The 24014-nt window shown below is 53.7% G+C and overlaps 1 protein-coding gene across 1 annotated transcript in view; it reads right to left on the bottom strand.

The window, feature by feature from the left end:
• TTBK1 (tau tubulin kinase 1) overlaps positions 1 to 13967 on the bottom strand; it is a 38385-nt gene extending 24418 nt beyond the window's left edge. The window contains exons 1-11 of the mRNA XM_069564533.1: positions 13860 to 13967; positions 8697 to 8844; positions 8377 to 8450; positions 8039 to 8179; positions 6985 to 7089; positions 6502 to 6567; positions 5993 to 6085; positions 5782 to 5907; positions 4316 to 4470; positions 2950 to 3181; positions 2540 to 2718 (exon numbers count right to left, since the gene is read on the bottom strand). Coding sequence (XP_069420634.1) covers positions 2540 to 2718; positions 2950 to 3181; positions 4316 to 4470; positions 5782 to 5907; positions 5993 to 6085; positions 6502 to 6567; positions 6985 to 7089; positions 8039 to 8179; positions 8377 to 8450; positions 8697 to 8844; positions 13860 to 13967 — 1427 coding nt within the window. The remainder of the gene's footprint in view (positions 1 to 2539; positions 2719 to 2949; positions 3182 to 4315; positions 4471 to 5781; positions 5908 to 5992; positions 6086 to 6501; positions 6568 to 6984; positions 7090 to 8038; positions 8180 to 8376; positions 8451 to 8696; positions 8845 to 13859) is intronic.
• Between the last annotated feature and the right edge of the window lie 10047 nt (positions 13968 to 24014).

Raw genomic sequence — 24014 nt, 5'->3', positions numbered from 1 at the left:
CTCTGCCCTTCTCCCACCCCGGGCCAGGCTCAGCCACCTCCTGGGTTGCCACCCTCCAACCTCAGTCCTTGCAAAGAGCTCATGCATTCATTCAACACACATTTTTGAATGCTTACTATGTTCCAGGAATCTAAACACGCAGTAAGTAAAATTCTTGGGCTCAAGGAACACTGTCCTCCAGAGCCCTCCCAGAAATTTGGATCTTCCTAAAGATAACTTGATGCTTGCCCAGCAAGGGCTTCCACCCCACCCAGGCTTGCGCCCGATGTGCCCAAGACAAACACATCCACCTGGCCCTCGAGTGTGCTGATGGTTTTCTGGCCTCTTCTACCATCACCCTTCAGGCCTACCTGGCTGGTTGCACCACCTCCAATAAACACTCCCTTGACCGCCCCCCCCCCCCCCCCCCCCCCCCCCCCCGCCACCAGCCCAGGACAAAGTCCGCACGCCTTAGTCTGGCATTCAAGGCCCCTGGCAGCCAGGCAGAGGCCCTGTTTCCCATTTCCCCTAGCCAGACCCATCTCAAAGTCATCTGCTCTTTCCTAAATTTTTCACACCTCTGTGCCTTTATAAATGCGACTCTCCCCACACGGCCTGCCCTTCCACCTTGGGCTGTCCACCCCAGCTTGGTGTCACCTCCTATAGGGAGCTGTTCCCTCCTGCATTGATGGGGGGCTAGTTTGCCCTGGCGGGGGACTAGTTTGCCCTTCCAGGGCTGCCTGTGTCCCCTCACGTCACAGCACGTGTGTGTTTATGAGTCTGCCGCCCCAGGAGGTGATGAGTTCTGCCAGTCAGGGGCTGGGTCCCCTCTGGCTTTTGCCTCTGGGACACTGATTCTACCTGGGGACATCTCTTTCGTTGTTATCTTAACCTGTGCTGTGAATCTCAGGTGGCTTGCTGAGGTTCTCAACTGGGGTTTACTGGCCCCAAGGTGAGGATATTCCTCAGGAATGCTACACAAGGAAGAACTGTCCTCCCTCACATTCCAGGGTGCCCTGCTGAGAACGGCAGAGAACTCACTCACACTCAGGCTGTGGGCAGGGGGCTGACTGCCATCCTCCTCCCAGCATCGAGCCTGTGAGGGGAGTGGTACAGATCAAAGCCTCCTGTCGGCCTTTCTCAGCATCCTTCCACCCTGGCCTATGTGAGTCCTGCCAACACTAATCTGCACAGCATTTTTATCGATTTGTTCATAAACTTAAAAAAAAAACAAAGGAAGGTCACCGGGTCTTACATTCATACTCCCATTTAAGTGGCTGACGTCACTTAAGAGCATGGCTTGTTTTGATGGACATGAAGGAGAGAGAGGCTGAAGATGGGGTTGGGGGTGGTTGAAGCAAGCAGGGCGGGGCACACCCTGATCCCATCTGCTTCATACACTCTCCTGCTCCCTCGTGCCCCAGAGCCCCCCAACCCTCTGCCCTGCTTGAGATCCTGGCCCTTCCCTTCCAGAAAATCTCCCCTTGACCCTCTCCTCTCCTGAAACAAGGGTTCACTCCGGGTCAGACCAAGGTGCTCTCCAGGACTGTCTTTGCTCAGGGCATCTCCCACCTCCCTCCTCCACTCAACTCCCTTCCAAACTGCCCTTCCTCACTCCTCCCTGTTTCCTGAACCCTCAGGGCGACTGGGAGGAAAATGCGGTCTTCTATCCGGGGATTCAACCTGTGAGAGTGTGAGTGTCTGTGGATATGAGTGTGTGTGTGAGAGCTGACGGCTCCCTCTGGACAGGGCCTGCGTCCCCCTGTCCTGGGGTCACCAGAGGGACTGGCACACGGCTGTCCTGTCTCGAGCACCCCAGAGGGGCGCTGTGCCCGTCCTGGAGGTGGAGTGCAGTTTGAGGCAGAATCCAGTTTGGGGCTCTGGATTCTGGGCCTCGGGCAGCGACTCCTTTCCTGGTGTAGAGAAGGCCCCTGCCTCCCTGTAAAGCCCCACCCTAAACCAAGGGAGGTGGGGTCGTCTCTCCACCCGAGGTGGTCTTACCCACCAGATGAGGATCCACCCCTGGTCCCTGGGCCACCAAGCTCCACCAGCCACTCTCATCCCACATCCTAAAGGCTCACCTTGGCTCTCAACACTCCCTCACATCAACCAGGTCCCTCCTCCCTCCCTGACATTCAGACTCCCAAGCCCTGATCCCCAAAGCTTGGTCTGTCTCCTCCTCAAACACCCCCAACACCCGCTGAATCTACTCCAGGCCCCTCCCCTGGAGCTGGAGGAAGCTTCCCCAGCTGCTCCTCTGTAATTAGTCCCTAGGGAAAAACGTTCTGGAAGCACGCCCACCTACCATCTCAGCCTTCTCCTCCTCCTATGCCTGTCCCCGACCCCACACCCCTTCGTGGCCTAAGCTGGGCCCTCTACACCCCCACCCCCTCTCCAGGGCTGGTCACTGCTAACCAAGTCCCCAATCCCAAGAGTAAATCTCATAACCCTTCCAGGGTCCCCCACCTCTGCCTGGAAATTACCCTTCCTCCAGACCAGCTGTGGGAAGCTGATGGGGGGTGCCAGGGGCCCCGGACCACACCCCTGGCTCCAGACTCACCTCCTGTCATGCAGCTCCACCCGCCCATCGGCCGTGGACAGCCTCTCGGACTCGGGGCTGTTGACCCTCCGGTAGCGCAGAGAACGGACTGGGGTTGTCGGTGAGTCTGGGGGAGCCCGCACCGGGGAGCTGGGGACCCCCACACCACGGCTCTGCTCCTCCTCCACCACAGCGGGGGTCTGCAGGACAGGGGAGTCCCATGAGCTGATGGGGCGGCTGTGGGGCCGTGGTTTTTTCGGGGCGAAGGAGGGAGTGGGAGGTCCAAGCACTGGGTGCCAGTGATTCTGGGAGGGCGCCAGGCCAAGGAGGCAGGGCGAGCAGGCAGGTGGCTGGGGAGAGGGAGCCACGGGTGGGGAGCAAGGGGGCAGGGGGAGAAGGCCACCCATGTCGCCCTCCCTGGCTGCAGTTACTTTTCCAATGTTGATCCGGAGTTTGTTCCGGTTGACATCCGTCTCCTCCCAGACTTCAGCCTCGGGACCCCCAGGGTGGGGGACAAGGTGGGGGCTGGGACCCAGTCCCTCAGGGGGCCGACCAGGCAGGATCGGGGGTGCATTCTCCTGGTCACTCAGGTGCTCGCCCTGTAACACGTCCTCGGTGTTCTCCCGGAGCAGGTCACCGGGCACTGGCGTCACGTTGACCACCCTGTGGAGGCCAGGAGGGGGCCGTGGGCAAGGCTGGTGGGGGGCTGCCCTCTCCTCTAGCCCTGGAGACCACCCACCACCCTTGGGCGGGGGCACAGGAGAGGTCCGGCAGGTTGGGGGCGTCCATAGGCCCATCTCCATCTCTGGTTCGTACACCCGCTGGGACCATGGTACCCTCAGGTGGCTCTGGTGGGCAGAGGCTTGGAGGCGGGCTACAGCACCACCTGTTTATTTAGGAGATTCGCTGCTTTGTGGCCCTGCCAGCTCCCTACTGCAGTTTGCTGGCCTGATTCCTCGAGACTAGGCGTACATGCCTGCTAAGTTGTGTCAGTCATGTCTGACTCCATACGACCCCACGGACTGTAGCCCGCCAGGCTCCTCTGTCCATGGGATTCTCCAGGCAAGAATACAGGAGTGGGGAGCCATTTCCTTCTCCAGGGGATCTTCCCGACCCAGGGATAAAACCCGCGGGCAGGCGAGTTTCTTTACCACTAGCACCACCTGGGAAGCCCTAGAGATTAGGAAATGGGTCCAAAGAAAGAATCACTTTGGAGTTCCTCGAGCAACGTCGTCACAAAACTGGCACCACGTGTGCCGGCAAGTCCTGTCGAGTCTCCCCAGCAGGTCCCCTGGCTCACTCCTGGGATGGTGGGGCAGGGGGAGACCTTCTCACTCTGGCCCCTCCCTGGGCCACTCAGTCTCTGTGCTTTTCACTTGGATCTGAGTTCGCCGACTCATTGATTACAAACATCCTCAACTCAACTGAGAGCATTTTGAGGTCAGGGGCTATTAAATTTCTTTTCTGAGCCCTACAGGGGCTCAGAGCTGGAGCTCAAGACCTGGCCATGTGTGATCACCAAACTGTGGACCCCAGGGGAACTTCACTCAGGGATCCCTGCTCCCCAGAAAGGTCAAGAACTCCAAATAAGGATGTCCATTGCAGGCCCAGATTGAAGGTGGAGACGTGGTGGGACTTCCTGGGATTCAAGAGCCCTGCTTCTGAGCACCGAGAACAGGAGAGACAGCCAGGTGGTGTCCCGGTAGGAAGAGGAGGAGAGGGCTGGCTTCCCAGGTGACACCTAGGGGCAGGGGTCATTTGCCCCCCCACAGGGCCATCGCCCCTCCTGAGACTCACCCAAACATGGCTGCCGTCTGCCGGGTGTTCTGCTGGGGCGGGGTGGAGGTGCTCGTGGACAGGAGGGCGTCATTGCCCGCCTTCTCCCAGTCAAAGGCCTCGTTCTCGGCAATGCCCCGCTCCTTCATGCTGTTCTCAAACACTGACATGATCAACTGCAGGGGGCGGGGGTGGCGGGAGGACAGAGCGGTGACCCCGGGGGCTAGCCAGGAGGTGGGGGGCAGGTGCTGGGGTTGCAGAGGGGAAGACAGAGGCCTTCCAGGACAGGGAGGGGCCAAGAGGGGGCATTGGAAGGAGAAGGGCACATTGATTTTAAATGAAAACATGCACACGATATGCAAATCAGCATGCAAATTATCGTCTGGACTTCAGCTCCCCCCTGGCTGGACACGAGCCCTTGGAGATGTGTCCCGCTCATTCCTGTCCCCAGCCTCCTCTGCCATCGCCACTGGCTCCGCGGACACAGCAGCAGCAGCAGTTTCCCAAACCCACCACCTGGGGTCATACCTCTGCACAGAAAGCTTTGTCTGCCTGCAGTGCCCAGCCCACCGCTCTCTCCCATCTGAAGCCTTCCCTGATTCCCTCGCCCACACAGCCTCAGTCTGAACTGTTCACAGGCCTACCTGCCGCCTCTACATTTCTAGCAGCCAGCCACAGGGCTCAGCACAGGGTGTGCTGGAAGCTGTGGTCTGGGGGACCCCATGAGGCTCAGTTAGGACTAAGGGGCATGGTCTCCCGACTACCCGAGTAAGGGATCTCTGCCAACAACCGGGTCTCTGGGTTGAGGAGGTGGCAGTCCCCCAGACGTTCCCGCTCTGACTTAGCTCTTTCTCCAGACAGTTCTCTCTGCTAGCGGGACCCTTTACTGTGGGCCCACTATGGTCCTGACACTATCCGTGCTCCTGAGGGGTGTGGCCATGCCTGGCAGATGGCAGGTCCTGGCAGAACACTGTTCCCCCCATTCTTTGATCAGGGTCAGCAGGTCCCATAGGAGTGTGGTGAGGGCACCTTGGAAAGAGCCCTGGACTTGGAGGCAAGTGTGCCTGAGCCCTGCCCTGCTCCTCACCAGGCAACCAGGCCTCAGTTTCCTCATCTGTGAAATGGGGACAATCATCCCACTTGGTCTCCTACAGAGTTTCGATGTAAAGTCCTCGAAAGCACTTGGTTTCATTAATGATTAAGTGCTGGAATAATAACATGAAGAACACGCAATGTCGCCAAAGGCTTGTTTTAAAGCTTAAATGAATTAAGTGAGGAAAAGTGCTGAGAGCAGGGTGAGCTCTTGATAAATCGGAACTGTGACTGCTGTTTATAAGAGCAGAGAACAGTTTCTTTCCTGCAGTTGGAAGAGCAGGGGAGGTGCTCGGGACGTAGCCGGCAGGGGCGTGGGGCCTCAGCAGGATAGATGGTGCTGGAGACGGCCACCCACAGAGAAGGGGGTGCAGGAGCAGGCGGCAGGCTCCCACCTGGTAATCAGGCTTCGTGAAGTAGTCGAGGCTGGCGATGTGGTCCAGGAAGAGGTGGAACTCGGAGGGCATGTGCTTCAGCAGCATCCGGTGCTCATACTTCTCCTTGATCATCCCTACCTGCTCCTGGAGGCAGGAGGGCACCGGCAGATGGAGCCCCAGCTGCCCTCCCTGTCCTCGCCACCCCCAGGCCCAGCTGTACTGGCCTTACCTTGTCCTTGATCTTCCTCCAAGGCAGCTGACCCACTGCAAACTCCACCAGCATGTAGAAAAGGGACCACAGGTCATCGTGGCGGCCCATCTCCTGGGGGTGGGGGTGCGGAGCGGGGTCACCCACAGCTCTCAGGTTCTTCTCTGAGAGTGGGGGCTGACCCTTCACTGAGGGACCCCAGTCAGGGTGCCTGTGGGCAGAGCTAGGGTCTCCCTGAAACCATGGCTCCACTCCTGACCCACCAACACACAGGATCCCTCAGTCAAAAGTTCTGTGTGAGTTTTCTCATCCTCCAGAGATTCGTGGTGGGGACAGAGAGGAGGGGATCCCCCAAGTAAGGAAGAAGGTGATGTCAAGGGGAGACACCAGGGGAGCCCTCCTCCAGGGTCTCTGGAGGGACAGTGTCCAGCCCCTGCCTCGGGCTCCTCTCCACCCCAACAGCTGCACACCCCACCCCTGACCTGTGCCTGTACCGTCTTACCTTCCCTAGTCCCGGCCCAGCCACTCACCCGGTTCTTGTGGGCATTGACCGAGGCATAGCGAACAGTCCCCCGAAACCCGGCCACATTCCGAGGCTGCAGAGGGGAGGACACCACCAGGAATGTCACCCGCTGTCCCTGACCATGGCCACATCTCAACCCTGCTTACCAAGCCTCCTCAGCCTACTCTAGCCCTGCCAGCCTCCCCCTCGGCCCCAACCCCATCCCCGCTCCGGATCACGTGGGTCAAGAGCAACCTGACCCACAAGCCCAGTCTTAAACCTGCCTCCTGTCCCTGCTTGATGCCCCTGCTCGTCTGCCCTTGACCGGAGTGGGCAGACAGACCACAGGGCGCGGAAGCACGGGGGAGAGGGAACGGGCTGCATGTGGATTCAGTGCTGAGTGACACTGAGGCCAGGCCTGTCTAGGCAGCTTCAGGAAAGGCTGGTGAAGGGTCCCCAGATCAGGGGCTGAGATGAGGACGCCAGGATTCCGGTGAGCGGCGGTACTCACAGGCCGGACGTCCCCCGTGGTGTTGGTGTACTGCCGGGCCAGCCCGAAATCCAACATGTAGCACTTTCGGTAGGTGGAGGGCAGCCTGCCCATGGCAAAGTTTGACTGGGGGAAGACAGCAGCTGTGAGGCCACCTGTGGGCTCCAAGCCCACCTGGCCCACCTCAGGAGACACCAGAAACAGCTCTGGTGAGGGCCCCTCCACCCCTCCTCACACTCACATGAGAGGGAAACATCACCGTGAGCAGCAAGCCACCGACCCTCGTCTGAGGGGCAGGCGTGACCAGCCCCATGTTAGAGAGGGGGAAACTGAGGGCCAGCTGGGGGCTTCTCCCAGACCACACAGCAGGAGGTGGCCCAGCCGAGGCCGCCTGGCTTGGAACCCCCAGAACTCCCGGCAGGACCATGTGGCCCAGTGCAGCCGTCCTGCTTGGTGGCACCAGGCGGCCAGCATTGTCCTTGCTGTGTGACTTCGGGCCATTCAACCAACCTTTCTGGGCCTGTTTTCACTTTTTTTTTTTTTTAATTTGTTATTTATTTATTTGGGCCTTAGTTGCAGCGTGTGGAATCTAGTTCCCTGCCCAGGGATCAAACCAGGGCCCCCTGAACTGAGAGTGGAGAGTCTTAGCCACTGGACCACCAGGCAAGTCCCTCACCACTTTAAATGAGAGGTTTTTCCCCAGCACCAAGATCCAAGATGTCACAAAATTAGCTACTTGGAATCTCTTCCCAAACCCTAGCCCCTAGGTCCTCTTCCTCAATCCCTCCATGTTTCCCCAACCCCTTCACTTTTCCAGGTTCAAGGACTATTCAGGTCAGGGGTGAGAAAAGGGAAGAGGACAGAAGAGAGGGGATGCCATGGGCATGGCCAAGGGTGGGCAGAGGTGCTCCTGGGAGGCAGTGGGGACGAGGAGGCGGTGCTGGAGATGGAGAGCAGGATGAGGAGACAGGCAGAAGAAGCTGTCCCCGCCCCAACCCCTGCTCTGGAGAAGAAACAGGGGGCCCAGGAAAGGGGAGAAGGTGGGGGGCGCTTCAGAGGAGGGGAGCACCCTCACCGGCTTGATGTCGCGGTGCAGGAAGCCCACAGAGTGGATGGCCTCGATGGACTCCAGGATCTGCTTGCCCAGCCGCAGCGTGGTGCTCAGCGTGAAGGTGCCCCGCGGCTGACTGCGGCGCAGGTCAGCCAGGTTCCGGCCCTGCGGTGAGGGTGGGGCCCTGCTCAGCTCCCATCCAGCAGTCCACCGCCACCGTGACACTCTGTCCAGCCTCGCCACCCCGCTAAGGCTCGTGCCCACTCCCCGCTCCTCCGGAGTCCACAGTCTCCATCCTACCCCAGGCGTCCCCACCAGATCTCTTGGGGGAGAGAGAGGGAGGCTGGGCCGTGGGGGCTCACCTGGAGCTGCATCACCACGTAGTTGAACTTCTCGTTCCGGCCACAGCCAATGAACCTGCACACGTGGTCTTTCCCTGAGGGGCACAGACAGGGGTCTCCCAACTCCCACTCCGTCTTCCCTACTTCCAGCCCTAAGGTGGGCTCCTGAGGAGCTCTTGATTCCTGGTCCCCCAGCCCTGGGCCCTGGCCACTTCTCCCACCTCCCCCTGCACCTTAAGCCCATCGTGGTTCTTGGACTCGGGTCCCATAGCCCCTCACCCATCACCTACCAGCCCTGGGCTCCATCACCCCTCCCCTCCCCACCTGCCCTGGACCCACACCTTGCAGCTTTTTGAGCACGGCCACCTCCATCTTGAGGACCTGCTTGGGTTGCTGGGCCGACTCCACCTTGAGAGCCACATTCTCCCTGGTCAGCAGGTCCATGGCCTCGTAGATCTCACCAAAGCCCCCGCCCCCGATCTTTTTGAGCTACAGAGACAGGGGAGAGGGGAAGAAGGGGCACGGGGATCAGGCTGAGTAGCTCTCCACCCAACCCACTGCTGGCTCACATCTTTCAGTGTCCTTGGAGGAGAGGATCCCCCACCCACCAGCGCTCCCCCCTCCTCCCCTAGTGCCAGAGACAGACAGCTCAGCAACTCCTCCCCTCAACACACACACACAGGGCCACACGTCACATGGGCAGGGGGGAAAGTTATGAGACCTGAGACTCCACAGAGAATGGAGACAAACCCAGGCAGGGTTCTGAAGAGATAATGGGCTGTTGTGAGCCATTTAAAGGACATAAATTCCATGTTCTCCCCATCCCCCACCTAGACTGAGCAGCCGCCATCCAGAAGCAAAACTAATTTCCAGAACCTCGCAGTTTCAGGTGGGTCCCCCAGGGAGGCCAGCCCTTTCTGGGGTTGGCAGTCTCCTGAAAGATGACACCAGGGGCAGAGAGCATCTCGAGGAGAGTGTCTGGAGGGGCGGGTACTCAGCAAAGGGTGTTCTCTGCCCACGTCACTCCTGAGGCCCGAGGTCAGATGCCCAAAACCAGGGTGAGTCTCCTCTCCCAGGGAACATGGTGGGGATGGAAGTTTGGAGAAAATCTGTGTTCCCAGGGAGCACTGCAGTGGATCTCTGACCCTCTGGGCCCCCCTCCTCCAGCATCCCCAGGCAGGGAGTGAGAAAAGACAGGGGAGAACTGTGAGAGAGGAAGAATTGGCCAGGGGAGATGAGCAAAGCTGAGTTAGAGGGCAGGATTAAAAGTCATTTCAAGTCAGGGGCCCAGGGCTCTTGGAGAGTGAGGATGCTGCTGGCAAAGATGGGGGAACAGGGGAGAAGGTGCTGAGTTCTAAGTGGGGACTTGTTTGGTTTAAGAAAGATGCACATGTTTCTGCCATCTTTCCTTGCCACCAAAATGATGTGCATGAAGGTTCTGGCTGGTGCTCTCAAGAGCATCAACAATGACAAAAAGAGAAGCAGATGCCAGGTTCTTATCAGGCTATGCTCTAGAGTCATCATCCAGTTTCCAACTGTGATGGTGAAGCATGGTTACAGTGGTGAGCTTGAAATCATCAGTGCTCACAGAGCTGGCAAAATTGTTGTGAACGTCATAGGTAGGTTAGACAAGTGTAGGGGGACCAGCCCCAGATTTGAGGAGCAACTCAAAGATCTAGAAAAATGGCAGAATAACCTGTTCCCGCTCCATCAGTGTGGTCTCATTGTACTGATAACCCCAGCTGGCATCATGAAATGTGAGGAAGCAAGACAAAAAACCACAGGAGGGAATATCCTGAGATTCTTTTTCTAGGGTTGTAACACATCCAGGCAAACAAAATGCCTCACTAGGAAAAAAGAAAGAAAGCTGTACAGTTCCATTCTCACCTCCCAAGGAAGTCCATCCATCATGAATAGCCTGCTCTCTTTCTGAGCCCTTACTCCTGTCCTGTTGGCTTGTAACTGGCTTGTAACACAACAGCTGCAGCTGGGCTTCCTGACTCTGAGCCTCCCGCATCTCCGAACCCTCCCCCTGTAGCATTTACTCAGCACTCACATGCCCAATAAATGTTTAATGGTGGTTGAAACATGGGAACGGCGGAGGAAAGGGGGCAGGGCAGAGCTGAGGACTGGGAGTTCCCAGCGGGTCACAGTGGTAAACACTCTAGAAAGAGAGAGGAGGATGCCCGGAAGATTGAGAAGACAAGTGGAAGGCTGGTTGGGTTCTTGTGCCCAAGAAAGAGGGTTGAGGAAGAACAGGGAGACACCAGGGTCCCTCTCTGCTTGAGATAAAAGGTAAGGTCAGGCTTCTAGAAGAATTTTGAACAGGAGGAAACAGAGGCCGGCTCAAGCGAACCCATGGCAGGTCTTCTGGGTAACGTTAAACTCAGGGGAGAGTCTAGTATCTTCTAGATTCCTTTATGGTTTTCTTTGTGGCAATATGGAGAAAAGGGCAAGGGAGAGGGTACAACCACCATCCTTCTGTTCTGTCTGCTCCTGACTCACAGATTTCATCTCAGCTCATCCCCAGAGGCTCTCAACAACTCACAGGAGCTGTCATTTTGCACAAAAGGAAAACTAAGGCGCTGAGAGTTAAGTCCCTTGCCCCAGTTCGCACTGCTAGTAAGTAGCAAAGCCAGGTTTCATTTAAATCCAGGCAATGGTAAATAACTCGCTTGCCAATGCAAGAGACCCGGGTTTGATCCCTGGGTCGGGAAGGTCCCATGGAGGAGGACATGGCAACCCACTCCAGTATTCTTGCCTGGAGAATCCCATGAACAGAGGAGCCTGTCGGGCTACGGTCCATAGGATCGCTAAGAGTCAGACACGACTGAAGCGACTTAGCACATGCAATCTAATGCAGAACCCATGCTCTTAACTGCAATTTTGTAGGAGCTGTTGACCATACTGGCATTAACAGTATGAGTGCTGAGATTCAAGCCCAGATTTGCCAGGTTCCAAAATGCTTGCTAGAGATGGTAAGGAGGGCTCCGGGCAACCAAGACATTTCTGACATCTACTCCCGAGTTTCCCAGGACACCAAAGGGTATTTCTCTACCACCTCCACTTCCAAACAGTGTTTCTCCTCTCTTAGTTCCCTACTCACCCCTACCCACCCATTACAGAACCTCTGGGGGCAGGAGAGTACACCGGGCACAGAGGCTAGTTCCCTAATAATACTTTTAGAAGGCCATGAAAATGTTCTAATTTCTTTTAAAGTCAGAAGGGGAATAAATAAACTTTTAGATAAAATTTTTGTTATATAATATTAATTTATTCCTTATTATAGCAGTGCAATCACACAATTGCAATTTTTAGTACTTTTTTATTTTTGAAGAGGCCAGTGGAGGCAAAACTGACTGCCCAAGCCCCACAAAAGTCACAGAACAGCTTTGCCCACTCCCAGTAACAGGAACATTCTCACAACTAGACCCTGTTCCTTCCCTCCCACATTTTTTCAGGAGCCCCTCCACTGCTGAAGGACCTCGATACAATAGGACACAATAGGACCAGCATTCACTTAGGAAAAAGGAAACCTGGTTTCTTGGGCCAGCTCTGGGTGACCCAGGATGAGTTTCTGCTTTTCTCCTTCTGTAAAATGAGTGGGACTATAATAGGTCACAATTATCCCTTGGCTCTGTGATCTTGATTCTTGGAGAGGCTAATTCTTGGGAAATGAATGACATAGCTCTGTGACTGTTGCACCAGCAATCAGATAGACCTGGTTTCACCAGCCAGTCATGGGAACCTGGCAAGTTAGCTCATCTTTGTGTCTCAGTTTCCATGCCTGTGAAATGGGAATAATAATGGTATCTATCCCATAGGTTGTTGAGGTCAGGCATGTAAGAGACTTTACACATTGCCTGGCCACAGTACGTGCTCAAAATAAATGCTAAGTTTTTATTGTTATTATAGTTGTTTATTCTGATTCTGAGAGGCACCCCTCAAGAAGAAAGCTGTCATTTTTAAATACTCCACCTAGTGTCATGGACCCTCCTTTTCTTGTGGCATAGACCATCTGGGCAGCTTGTTCTTGGTTCCTGAGCTGTGCCTCACTCCTGGCCCTCATGGAGACTGGCTGAGGGGGTGCATCTGGCACCCCACCCTCTCTATTTCTCCAGGGTCCAGGGTCGGAGTGAGGGGAAAGAGAGTTCACTTTGGCAAAGAGTAAGGGCTTGCTCCCTGTGCTCAGACCCGACCTCCACCACTTCTTTCCCCACTCATCTCCCACCCCCTCCCTCAAAAAGCACAGGAAAGTTCTAACCCAAACTCATTATGCTGGTGAACACCCTCTTCTTCTCACCTCTTCAGTGCAAAAGTCCTCCTGCCCCCAATCTGCCAGAAACTACCCTGAGCAGGACCTTCTGGGGCTGGGGTCTTGGAGGAAGACGCCTCACTTTGTCAGACCCTCATTCCTTTGATTCCTGCCCTGGATCCTCCTCTCCTGATTTCTGTCCCCTCCCTTTCCCTCTCAAGAAGCCCCGTCTGGGACACAGACAGCCCATCCCCTTGTGCTCTGGCTTCCCTAGCTCCCTTCTCACCCCCTGCTCCGAGTCCCAGGGACTCCTCTGACAACTCGTTGCAGCTTTCGCCCTTCTCCCTGGGCCACCGGCAAACCAGCCCACGGGCGTTGTTGCCATGGTAACCTGCAGGGCAATCGGGCAGCCCCACTCTCCTTTCAACCCTGCACCTCTGGTGAGTTGAGCGCCCACCCTCTGTCCCGTGGTCAGGATTGTGCTTCCACTGCCGAAGGGCAAAGTTCGATCCCTCGTTGGGGAACTAAGATTCCCGCGTTACCAACAACAACAACAAATCAGTATTTCTACAGTAGGTCCCATTCAGCATACACTGCACAGCCTTTGCCTCGACCCTCACGCGTCTCCCTCCCATCCGAGGCCCAAAGCCCTGAGGAGGCTCGGACTACAATTCCCAGCAGGCCGAGCAGCCTGAAGTCCTGGGCTGGAGGAGCAAGGCACGCTGGGAGATGGAGTCTCGGCATGTTGCACCTGCCGCAGGAAGCCGTGAGGGGAGGAGGGTGGATGGAGAAGATGGAGTGCGGATGCGGTGGGAGCCGCCTGCAGGGCCTCTTTCCCCGAACCCAGGCTTTTCTATCCTCTGCGGAAGAGGAGGGGCTCACTCACTGCCCTTCTCCAAGGTCCAACAGAGAAAGAGCCCCCTCCCCCACCCCCGCCCTCTTCCCCTCCCTGAGCTCTGCAGCTCCCGCTCCGACATCCAACCAAGAGTTGTTTCAGGCTGGGCCCAACCAACATGACCTAGCGGGGAAAGGGGTGAGAGACGGCGGGGTTGGAGAGGGGGCACCGGGAGAAAGCGATGGTCCACAAGTGTAGGCAAAAGAACGACCTGCAAGCCTTGTGCAAAGGAGCTCAGTGGCACCTCCCTCTTAGGGTAGGGCCGCCGCAGGCACCTGTTTTAACGGGACTCCAAGCCCTCCCCTTCCATCCTCCCCGCTCCCCTCCCTCTGCCTCGCCGGGTCACTCACTCACCACCTTCCAGCGATCCTTGACCACGTAGTTGGCCGGCAGGATGTCGGCCTGCTCCCCTCCCCCACTCATGTTGGTTTCGTCCTTAAGAGCGGCCGCTAGGCACTGCATTCGCCAGCCGGAGGGAGGGGTGTCCGCAGGGCCTGCCCTGAGGGGGCCATCTACCTGGGGAGTGGGGAGGAATTGTGAGGGAGGCGGGCTAGGACCCAGGACCCACTTGCAGATATGGAAGAGGCGACCCGTTCTCCTGGCTGGCATCCTTCCCTGGCCCACTGGGTAGATGCTCCAGGGGTCACTGGGGGAAGCATTGTGTAAAAACCCAGGTAGAAGTCCACAGATGCCGTTGAAGAGGAAAGAGATGCAAACTGTAGACTGGAGATGTGAAAGCCAGCAATGGGGACACATGTGATGGGGAAAGGAGAGGAAAATGATGTGTGAATAGGCTGTGGGGAAAGCGTTTTCCAGAGACAGATGCTGACAAACGTGGGGAAGACTTGCTAACTGAGGAGGACACAAGACTGGGATGGGTGCTTGAGCAGGGAGACCGGAGCCAAGAAGGCCCAGCTTGGGGATCCGATCTGTGGTCCCCACACCCACACATTTTCCATGCCGCGCCGTGCCCGGGAAACTGTGCATCTGAGGCTCGTTGAAAGGGGAGACTTGCTGACCAAAGGGTGACCCAGGGAAGACCCACCCCACAATGACAGGGTGCCCTAATCGACCGTGGGAGAGGTGATCATCTGAAAATGAGGTGCTACCCAACAGCCCCTTGAGGATGGTGCTGAGTGAGGAGGCTGCCACCATTCTCAGAGCTGAGCCCAAACCATGGTCACGGCCACGGGGGGTGAGAAGCAAGGATGTGAGCAATGGGGTGGACATCAGGCGATGGACTCAGATGTGGATTTTAGAGGTAAGGAGCCCTGTGACCACTCAGAGGGAGAGAGGGAGCTAAACTGGGGGGAAGTGAGGAGAGTGGGGAAGTGGAAACAGTCTAAGAGAAGGCAGGAGAATGCTGGGCGGCAGGGGGTCTGGATGGCAGTGGACAAGAGAGCCTCTGCCCACACCTTTCTGTGTCAGCTCAGGAAGGAACACAGCTCTTGTCACCTTTGGATAGGTAGAAGCTGGATATCAGGAGGAGTGCGAGGGCTGGGAAAGCCAGCCAGTGTTACCCAGGGAAATGTCACTGGTGCGCATGTGTGTGTCTGTGTGTGTACCTTCTGTGTGAGTGTGTTTATGTCTTTGTGTGTCTTTCTGTGTGTGTGTGTGTCTATGTGTCTTTGTGTACATCTGTATCCATGTGTACTTATATATGCTTTGGTGTCTGCCAGTGGGTGAGGTGCCTCTGTGTAGACAGGGGCCAAAAGAGATGGCTTTTTGAGATCTCTGCCAACCCAGTACAGGAATGGATCTTTTCCTCTCTTCTTTCCCTCTACACTTTTCATAAGCACATGGCTCTGCCCTCCCAGGGACCCTGGACAGTCACAGATGGAAGGAAGTTCCTCAGGCTGGGTATGGTGGGGGATGTGGAGAGGAGGAAAGTGCCTAGGATACCTATGGATGGGGCAGGAACTCCATGAGTCTCAGTTCACTTGGGATGGACTCATTGCCCAGGGCTCCTGTGTCTGGCCATCCAGGCAGCGTGGGGTAGTGAAGGTGGGGAAACCATCTTCAACAGGTCATGGTGTGCCATGAGGGATCTACAGGGGGAGGAACATTGCCACTCTTTTTCTGCCAAATGACTCAGCTGACTGTTTCCTCCAATCCACGCAACTTCAGAGTGTCAGGACTGTGGGGATATCAAATAGGCTTCTGCCTTCCTTCTGCCAAGTGGCAAATGGGGCATCAGGTATTCAGAGGGCAATGGGGGCAATGGCAGGAGGGGGAGGGATGGGGCAATCTGGAATAAAGGTGGAGGAGACAGGTGGAGGGCAAGATTGAAGAAGCAATTGAACCAGGAGGGAGGGAGCCTTAAGGAACTAAGCAGGGTGACCTCAGGTGGGCCCTCCGAGTCCTGTGATGGTGGATTCTACAGACTGAAGAGGATGATGTGAGTCCTGATCCCATTCTATAGATGGGCAGGCAAAGAAGGAACAGGTGAGGTAGGAAAAGGTGGAGTGGAGGCAAGTGGATAAATGAGGGTTCCCTGCCTCTCCCTGCCTGCCAGCCTCCCCTCTCTGCTTCAGAGGACTGCACTCAGCCCAGGCTAAGGTGGGATGACCCAACACAAGGAACTGACCTACCCCATGATTGCCCCCTCAGGACCCTTTAGTGTATAGAGGCATACATGTGTTGTGAGAGAGGGCTTGTGGAGGAGGTTTTATGAGTATCTGTCAGCGACTGTGTGTGTATGAGAGAGTGGGACCAATGATGTGTGTGTGTGGTGGGGGGTGTACCCAGGTGGCTGGGAGCTCATCATGGCATATGCACATATAGGTGTTGATGTGCACCTGTGCAAGGTGTAAGCCAGGTGTGCGTAGGAATGTGGGAGCCCAGGTAGAGAGAAGTGTGGGAGATTGGTGAGGAGTAATGGGAACAGGTGCAGAGAAGTGTGGAAGGGGGCAGAGGGGAACGGAAGGGACAAGGGGAGACAGGATCAGAGGGGGTACACCGGATAGAGACAGGTGAAGGATAAGCATGACAGGTGAGGAGGGGACAGGACTATGAGAGGGACTCCCGGGCACAGTCGAGGGGTGAGGAAGTAGGTAAGGAGGCTGCTGGGAGGAACCGAGGGACTGGGGACAAGGGAGAGGGGTCATGGAGACAGCGGAGAGGACTGTCAGGAGTGCCAGGAGAGTGAAGCCGTAGGGACCGTGACTGGCAGAGCAGCGGGGGACAGCACCCCGGGAGCACAGGCTGGAGAGCGTGGGTAAGTGCGGGCGGCGGGGCGCCGTTCCAGGCCTCGGGATGCGGCCCAGGCTGTGTAGGCCAACGTCCCAGCTCGGGTGGAGACGGAGACAGAGCCGGCACAGGGAGGGGGAGCTGGAGAAGGCTGCACTGGGAGCTGGGCCAGGCCGAGGCCCGATGGGTCCCCAGAAGGAGCCCCCTCCCCGACCCCCGCCCGGCCCGCCGGCCGCGCCCCGCCCCGCCTCGCCTCTCCTCGCCTCACCTGCTCTGTGCCCGCTGCGGCTGCGGCTGCGGCGGCGGAGGCAGCGGCTCGGGGCGGCGCATCCCCCGGGGCCGGGGCGGAGCGGGGACGGGGGCGGCTCAGTGCGGCGCTGGGTGGCCCGCTCCCTCGGGCGGCGGTGGCGGCGGCCTCCCGACCGGGACCATCCCGGCCCGGTCCGGCCCGGCCCCGATCCTTCTCGGGCGACAGCGGCGGCAGCAGCAGAGCGGGGAGCTGCCCACAATGCACTGCGCCGCCAGCATCAGCACCAGCCCTGACATCACCTCCTCACCGCCCCGGGCTCTTACATCATCGTCCTTGCTCTGACATCACAGTCCACTCTGCTCCTTTCTCCCCTACTGCGACTCTACGACTCTCTCTCGGATCGAACTGCTCCGACTCCTAAGGTTCTGCTCACTGGCCTCTGCCATTCACTTGACCTCCACCCCCCAGTAGTGCCGTCACTCTTTACCTGTCCCCACAAACCTCACCTGTCCCCATCACCCTTTATCTTCCCCACTCCCAGCGTGTCCCTATCACTCCTCACTTGTTTCCATCAGCCTCAACTGCTTCTCCCACAACATCTTCCATACATTCATATTATTTTCCTCTAAATTCATTTCCCCTCACCTGTACCCATCCTCTCATAAGTCCCCTCCCCTTTTCTTCTAACACCATCGCTCACCTATAACTCTTACCTCCTTACCTCCTGGCTCAACCCGGACCTTTCTTTCTTTGGCCCTTTCTCCCATCTGTTGACAAACTCTCTTTGTTTTTCTCACCAAATGGGATGAACACTCCTTACCGTGACATAAAGCATTCTCCACAATATGAGCCCAGAGAAGCTATTAATACCCTTCTGGACATATTGGATTACTCAACATTCCCTGAGCATACTTTGCATTTTGTTTCTCTCAGTTCCCTTCCTTCCATCCCTCTTGTCCTCAACAAATGCACACTAATTTCAACAATCGTGATGACAGCAATAATAATAGTAGTGATTTACTCTTGCCAGACGCTGTTCTGAGTTTCCACGTGTTGATTCATTTAACCTTCATAACAACCCTTTGAGGTAGCATACTATTGTTATGCCCACTTTATTTTATATATTAGCTTTAACTAATTAATTAGTCTGTGTTGGGTCTTTGTTGCTACATGGGCTTTTTCTAGTTGCAGCAAGCAGGGGCTACTCTCTAGTTGTGATATGCCGGCTTCTCACTGCTATGGCTTCTCTTGTTTGTAGAGCAGGGGCTCTAAAGCGAGCGGGCTTCAGTAGTTGTGCCACATGGGCTTAGCTGCCCTAGCATGTGGGATCTTCCCAGACCAGGGATCGAACCAGTGTCCCCTGCATTGGCAGGAGGATTCTTAACCACAGGATCACTAGGGCAGTCCTTAAATTACTCTTTATTGGAGTATAGTTGCTTTAAAATGTTGTGTTAGTTTCTTCTGTATAGCAAAGTGAATCAGCTGTAATATACACATATATGGTCTCTTTTCTGGATTTCCTTCCCATTTAGGTCACCACAGAGCACTGAGTAGAATTCCCTGTGTTATACAGTAGGTTCTCACGAGTTATTTATTTAATACATAGTGTCAATAGTGTATACATGTCAATCTCAATCTCCCAGTTCATCCTTTCCCACCTGTGTTCTCTAGGTCTGTGTCATTATGCCCATTTTATAGATGAGGAAACTAAGATGCAGAGAGGTGGAGTAATTTGCCTTAAGTTACACAAACACAGCTAACAAGTGGCAGAGCTGAAATTCAAACCCTGGTCGCAGGGTCTGTGCCCCTAACCTCCATGCTGGGAAGAAGGGTCACTGAATCTGCAAGAGTAATCATAGGAGGCTTCTTGGAGGAGGTGCACTCAACTGTAATTTGAAGAATATGTAGGGATTTCTCAACTGATGAGTGGGGCCAGGGCAAAGGGTGGGAGGGACTTCCAGGCTGAGAAGACAGCATGTGGTGCACTGGGGGTGACCTTGTGCCAGGTCATGAATGAAGGGCTTTGTGTGCTGAGGTAAGGAGAGTGTTTCCTCTCCATTTAGGTTTTGAAAGCTGGATAACTGATGAGCCATCCAGGTCCCCCTTCAGAATCCAGGGACTCACTTCCCTGGCTGCCTGTGGTGCTGAAGACCAGCTCTCCCTGCTCACTCCCTCTACAGAATTGCCCTTGACCAAGAGAGTTGCCATGCCCAAGATCACGTGCCCTTCTGGGGGACATCCCATAGCCGGTCAATGATAGAGCTGTGAGTACAAAGGCTTGGCCCCCTCACCCCACCTCAGGGCAGCTCGGAAGGGACATCCCATTTATAAACCACCCCCATAGGATGAGGCAAGGCATCTGTTGAGTCTGTGTCAAAGCTCAGCGTCCCCTCTGCCCAGTGCTTCTTCCTTCACCCCTCCTCAGATGGTGAGCTCAGAGCCTTTCCCATAAGCCGGCTGCATGAGCATCCCTGCCCCAGACTCAGTGTCCAGGAGGCCCAGACCTTTTGAGAAGAAACCACTGAAGAATTTTAAGCAGAGATAAGACACAGTTTGATCAGAGTATTAGGTTAGAACTCTAGGTTGACTTTTTTTCTTTTTAAGGTTTTTACATTTTTTATTAAAAAAACACTTTTTTTTTTGCTGTGCTGCATCTTATGGTCTCTTTTGTTTCTTTTGCATTTATTTCTGCCCTAATTTTTAAGATTTCTTTCCTTCTACTAACTCTGGGGTTCTCCAACTCTTCCTTTTCTGGTTGCTTTAGTTGTAGAGTTAGGTTATTTATTTGACTTTTTTCTTGTTTCTTGAGGTATGCCTGTATTGCTATGAACTTTCCTCTTAGCACTGTGCTGCATCTTAGATCTTAGTTCCCTGACCAGGGATCGAACCTGCGGCCCCTACAGTGGCGGTGTGAAGTCTTAATCACTGGGCCACCAGGGAAGTCCGAGCTTTATTAGTATTTTAGAATGTTGCTGTGCTGTCTTCTAACTCGCATTGCTTCTGATGAAAGGTCTGCAGTTATCCTTATCTTTGCTGTTCTGTGTGTAATGTTTTCTACCCTGGCTTGTTTCACAAGTTTCTCTTGATCACTGGTTTTTAGCTATTTGATGATGTACCTTGGTGTAGTTTCTTGCACTTGGAGTTTGTTGAACTTCTTGTAAATGTGGATTTATAGCTTTCATCAAGTTTGGAAAATTTTTGGCCATGATTTACTCAAATATTTTTTCTGCTCTTCTCTTTCCTTCAGGGACTGCAATATCCTGTCTACTAGGCTGCTTGAAGTTGTCCTGCAGCTCACTGATGCTTTGTTCATTTTTTTCTCAGTCTTTTTTCTCACTGTGTTTCATTTTGGATAGCCTCCATCATTATTTACTCAAGTTTCTTAATCTTTGCTTTTGCAGCATCTAATCTGGTTCGAATCCCATCCAATGTATTTTTTTAACTGTAGTTTATATCTCTAGAAGTTCCATCTGGGCCTTTTAAATTTTTTTCCTATGTTTAATTTTCCTTCTAACTTCTTAAACATATAGAATAGTTTTAATAACTCTTTTAATGTACTTGTATACAAATTTATTATCTGATAAATTTCTGAATCCATTTCAGTTGATGTTTCTCTGTACCGTAGGTCATATTTTTCTGCTCCTTTCCATTCCAAATATTGCTTTCCATTAGCCAAATATTGCTAATTTTACCTTGTGGGGTCCTGGATATTTTTGTGCTTCAGTAAACATTGTTGAGCTTTGTTCTGGGGTGCAATTAATTTACCTAATTTGGTCCATTCGAGGCTTATGTTTTACGTCTTTGTTAGGAGGGAAGTGAGCAGTGTCTAGTTTGGGCCTAATCTTCCCCACTACTGAGGCAGACCCTTTGGCATCATCTACCCAGTGCACCATGTATCACGAAGCTTTCCATGCCAGCCGCAGGGAAAGGCACGACATCTAGCTTGTGTGAGCTCTGAAGTTTGTTCGCTCTGCTCCTTTCAGATGGTTCTTTTCCCACCTCAGATTGTTTGCTCACAACGTGTGCTGATCAGTCCTCAGCTGACTTTCATGGAGAACCCTCTGAAAGTCCAGGACTCTCTCCTATCCTGTGCTCTGTCCTGCAGACTAGCTACCTTGGACTCCCTGGACTCCCCTCTCTGTTTCCTCCGCTCAAGGATCCATGCTTAGCCTGGATCCCTCCTGCTTGCAGCCTAGAAACCCTGCAGGCAGTCCTCCACCTGGCTTGTTTCCGTCTTTCAGGAATCACTGTCCTAGGCTGCCTGATGGCCAGTGTTCAGCCAGCATTGTTTTATGTATCCCCTCATGTTTTTTTGGCTTACTTCACCGATGGGTCAGATGGTAAAGAATTTGCCTGCAATGCAGGAGACCAGGGTTCGATCCCTGGGTCAGGAAGAGCCCCTGGAGAAAGGAAATGGCTACCCACTGCAGTATTCTTGCCTGGAGAATACCATGAACAGAACAGCCTGATGGGCTACAGAAGTCCATGGGGTTGCAAAGAGTCAGACACAACTGAGCAGCTAACACTTTCACTTTTCAACATACTGCGAAGGGAACCATCAACAAGATGAAAAGGCAATCTACAAAGTGGGAGAAAATATCGCAAATCATATATCTGATAAGGGGCTAATATCTAAAAAATACACAGAATTCATACAACTTTTAAAAGTCCAATTTAAAAAGGGGTAGAGGAGACTTCCCTGGTGGTCCAGTGGTTAAAATCCACCTGCCAATGCAGGGTACACAGGTTCGATCCCTGGTCCCAGAAGATTCCACATGCTGCGGGACAGCTAAACCCATGTGCCACAACTACTATGCCCAAGTGCCCTAGAGTCTGTGCTCTGCAACAAAAGAAGCCACAGCAAGAAGCCTCTGCACTGCAAGAAGAATAGCCCCAATGCCCCGCAACTAAAGAAAACCTGTGTGCAGTAATGAAGACCCAGTGCAGACAACTAATTAATTAATTGAATTGAAAATATTTTTTAAAAGTGGGCAGAGAATTTGAATAGACACTTTTCCAAAGAAGACATGTAAATGGCCAACATGTATGTGAAAAGGTGCCTAACATGTCGAGAAGCAATTAAGCCTGTGCACAGCAACTATTGAACCTGTGCTCTAGAACCTGGGAGCTGCAATTGCTGAGCCCATGTGCCACAGCTGTTGAAGCCTGCTCACCTAGAGCCCATGCTCTGCGACAGGAAAAGCCACGGCAACCAGAAGCCCAAGCACAGCAACTAGAGAGTAGCCCCTGATTGCCGCCAACTCAGGGAAATGCAAATCAAAACCACAATGAGATGCTACCTCACACTTGGCAGGATGGGTGTTATCAAAAAGACAAGAGGGAGTTCCCTGGCAGTCCAGTGGTTAGAACTCTGAACTTTCACTGCCATGGACCTGGGATCAGTCCCTGGACAGGACGTGCAGTACAGACCAAAAAATAATTAATTAAAAGACAAGAAATAACAAGTGTTGGTGAGGATATGAAAAAAAGGGAACCCTTGTGAACTGTTGGTAAAGATTGTGGGTGTGTACAATGGAATATTATTCAACCATGGAAAAAGAAATCCAGCCAGTCCCAGCAACATGGATGGAATTTGAAGGCATTAAACTGAGTGAACTAAGTCAGACAGAATAGTACAAATAGTGTATCAAGTCACTTATATGTCACATCTGAAAAAAAAAAAAAGGCATCACAGACACAGAGAAAAGATTGGTAGTTACCAGAAGTGGGGGGATTCCCTGATGGCTCAGACAGTAAAGAGTCTGCCTGCAATTCTGGAGACCTGAGTTTGATCCCTGGGTCTGGAAGATCTCCTGGAGAAGGAAATGGCAACCCACTTCAGTATTCTTACCTGGAAAATCCCATGGACAGAGGAGCCTGGTGGGCCACAGTCCAAAGGATCACAGAGTCAGGCACGACTGAGCAACTCCACTTTCACTTTCAGAGTGGGGTGTGGTGGTGGGTGAAGTGAGTTGAGGTGGTCAAAAGGTAGAAACTTCCGATAATAAGATGACTAAGTCCTGGTAATGGTGACTGTTGTTAACAAACTGTATTATATACTTGAAATTTGCTAAAGTTGGACATTATTTTGCTGACAAAGGTCCATATAGTCAAAGCTATGGTTTTTCCAGCAGTCATGTATGGATATGAGAGTTGGACCTTAAAGAAAGCTGAGTGCTGAAGAACTGATGCATTTGAACTGTGGTGTTGGAGAAGACTCTTGAGAATCCCTTGGACTGCAAGATCAAACCAGTCAATCCTAAAGGGAATCAGTCCTGAATATTCATTGGAAGGATTGATGCTGAAACTGAAACTCCAATACTTTGGCCACCTGATGTGAAGAACTGACTCATTGGAAAAGACCCTGATACTGGGAAAAACTAAAGGCAGGAAGAGAAGGAGATGACAGAGGACGAGGTGATTGGATGGCATTACTGACTCGATGGACACGAGTTTGAGCAAGTGCTGAGAGTTGGTGATGGACAGGGAACCCTGGCGTGCTGCAGTCCATGGGGTCACAAAGAGTCGGACACGACTGAACAACTGAACTGAACTGAACAGGATAGATCTTAAAAGCTCTCAACACAATAAAGAAATCTGTGACTATGTGTGGTAATGGGCATGAACTAAACTTATTGTGGTGATCATTTCAAAATACACAGGTGTATCATATCATTATATACCTGAAACTAACAAAATGTAACATGTCAATTATCTCTCAACTTAAAAGCCCACTTAAGGGGCTTCCCTGGCGGCTCAGGCATGAAGGATCTGCCTGAGAGTGCAGGAGACGTAGATTTGATCCTTGATCTGGGAAGATCTCACATGCTGAGGAGCAATTAAGCCCATGCACAGCAACTATTGAGCCATGCTCTAGAACCTGGGAGCTGCAACTACTGAGCCCATGTCCCATGGCTGCTGAAGCCTGCTCACTTAGAGCCCATGCTCCATAACAGAAGCCACAGCAACCAGAAGTCTGAGCACCACAACTGGAGAATAGCCCCTGATTGCTGCAACTAGAGGGAAGCCCGAGAAAAAATCAAGACCCAGCACAGCCAAAAATATATAAA

Source organism: Ovis canadensis, chromosome 20 (genome assembly GCF_042477335.2).
Source record: "Ovis canadensis isolate MfBH-ARS-UI-01 breed Bighorn chromosome 20, ARS-UI_OviCan_v2, whole genome shotgun sequence".
In the NCBI taxonomy this organism is placed as follows: Eukaryota; Metazoa; Chordata; class Mammalia; order Artiodactyla; family Bovidae; genus Ovis; species Ovis canadensis.
The sequence above is the reverse complement of the archived record's forward strand: the minus strand, read 5'-3'. Positions and strand labels throughout refer to the sequence as shown.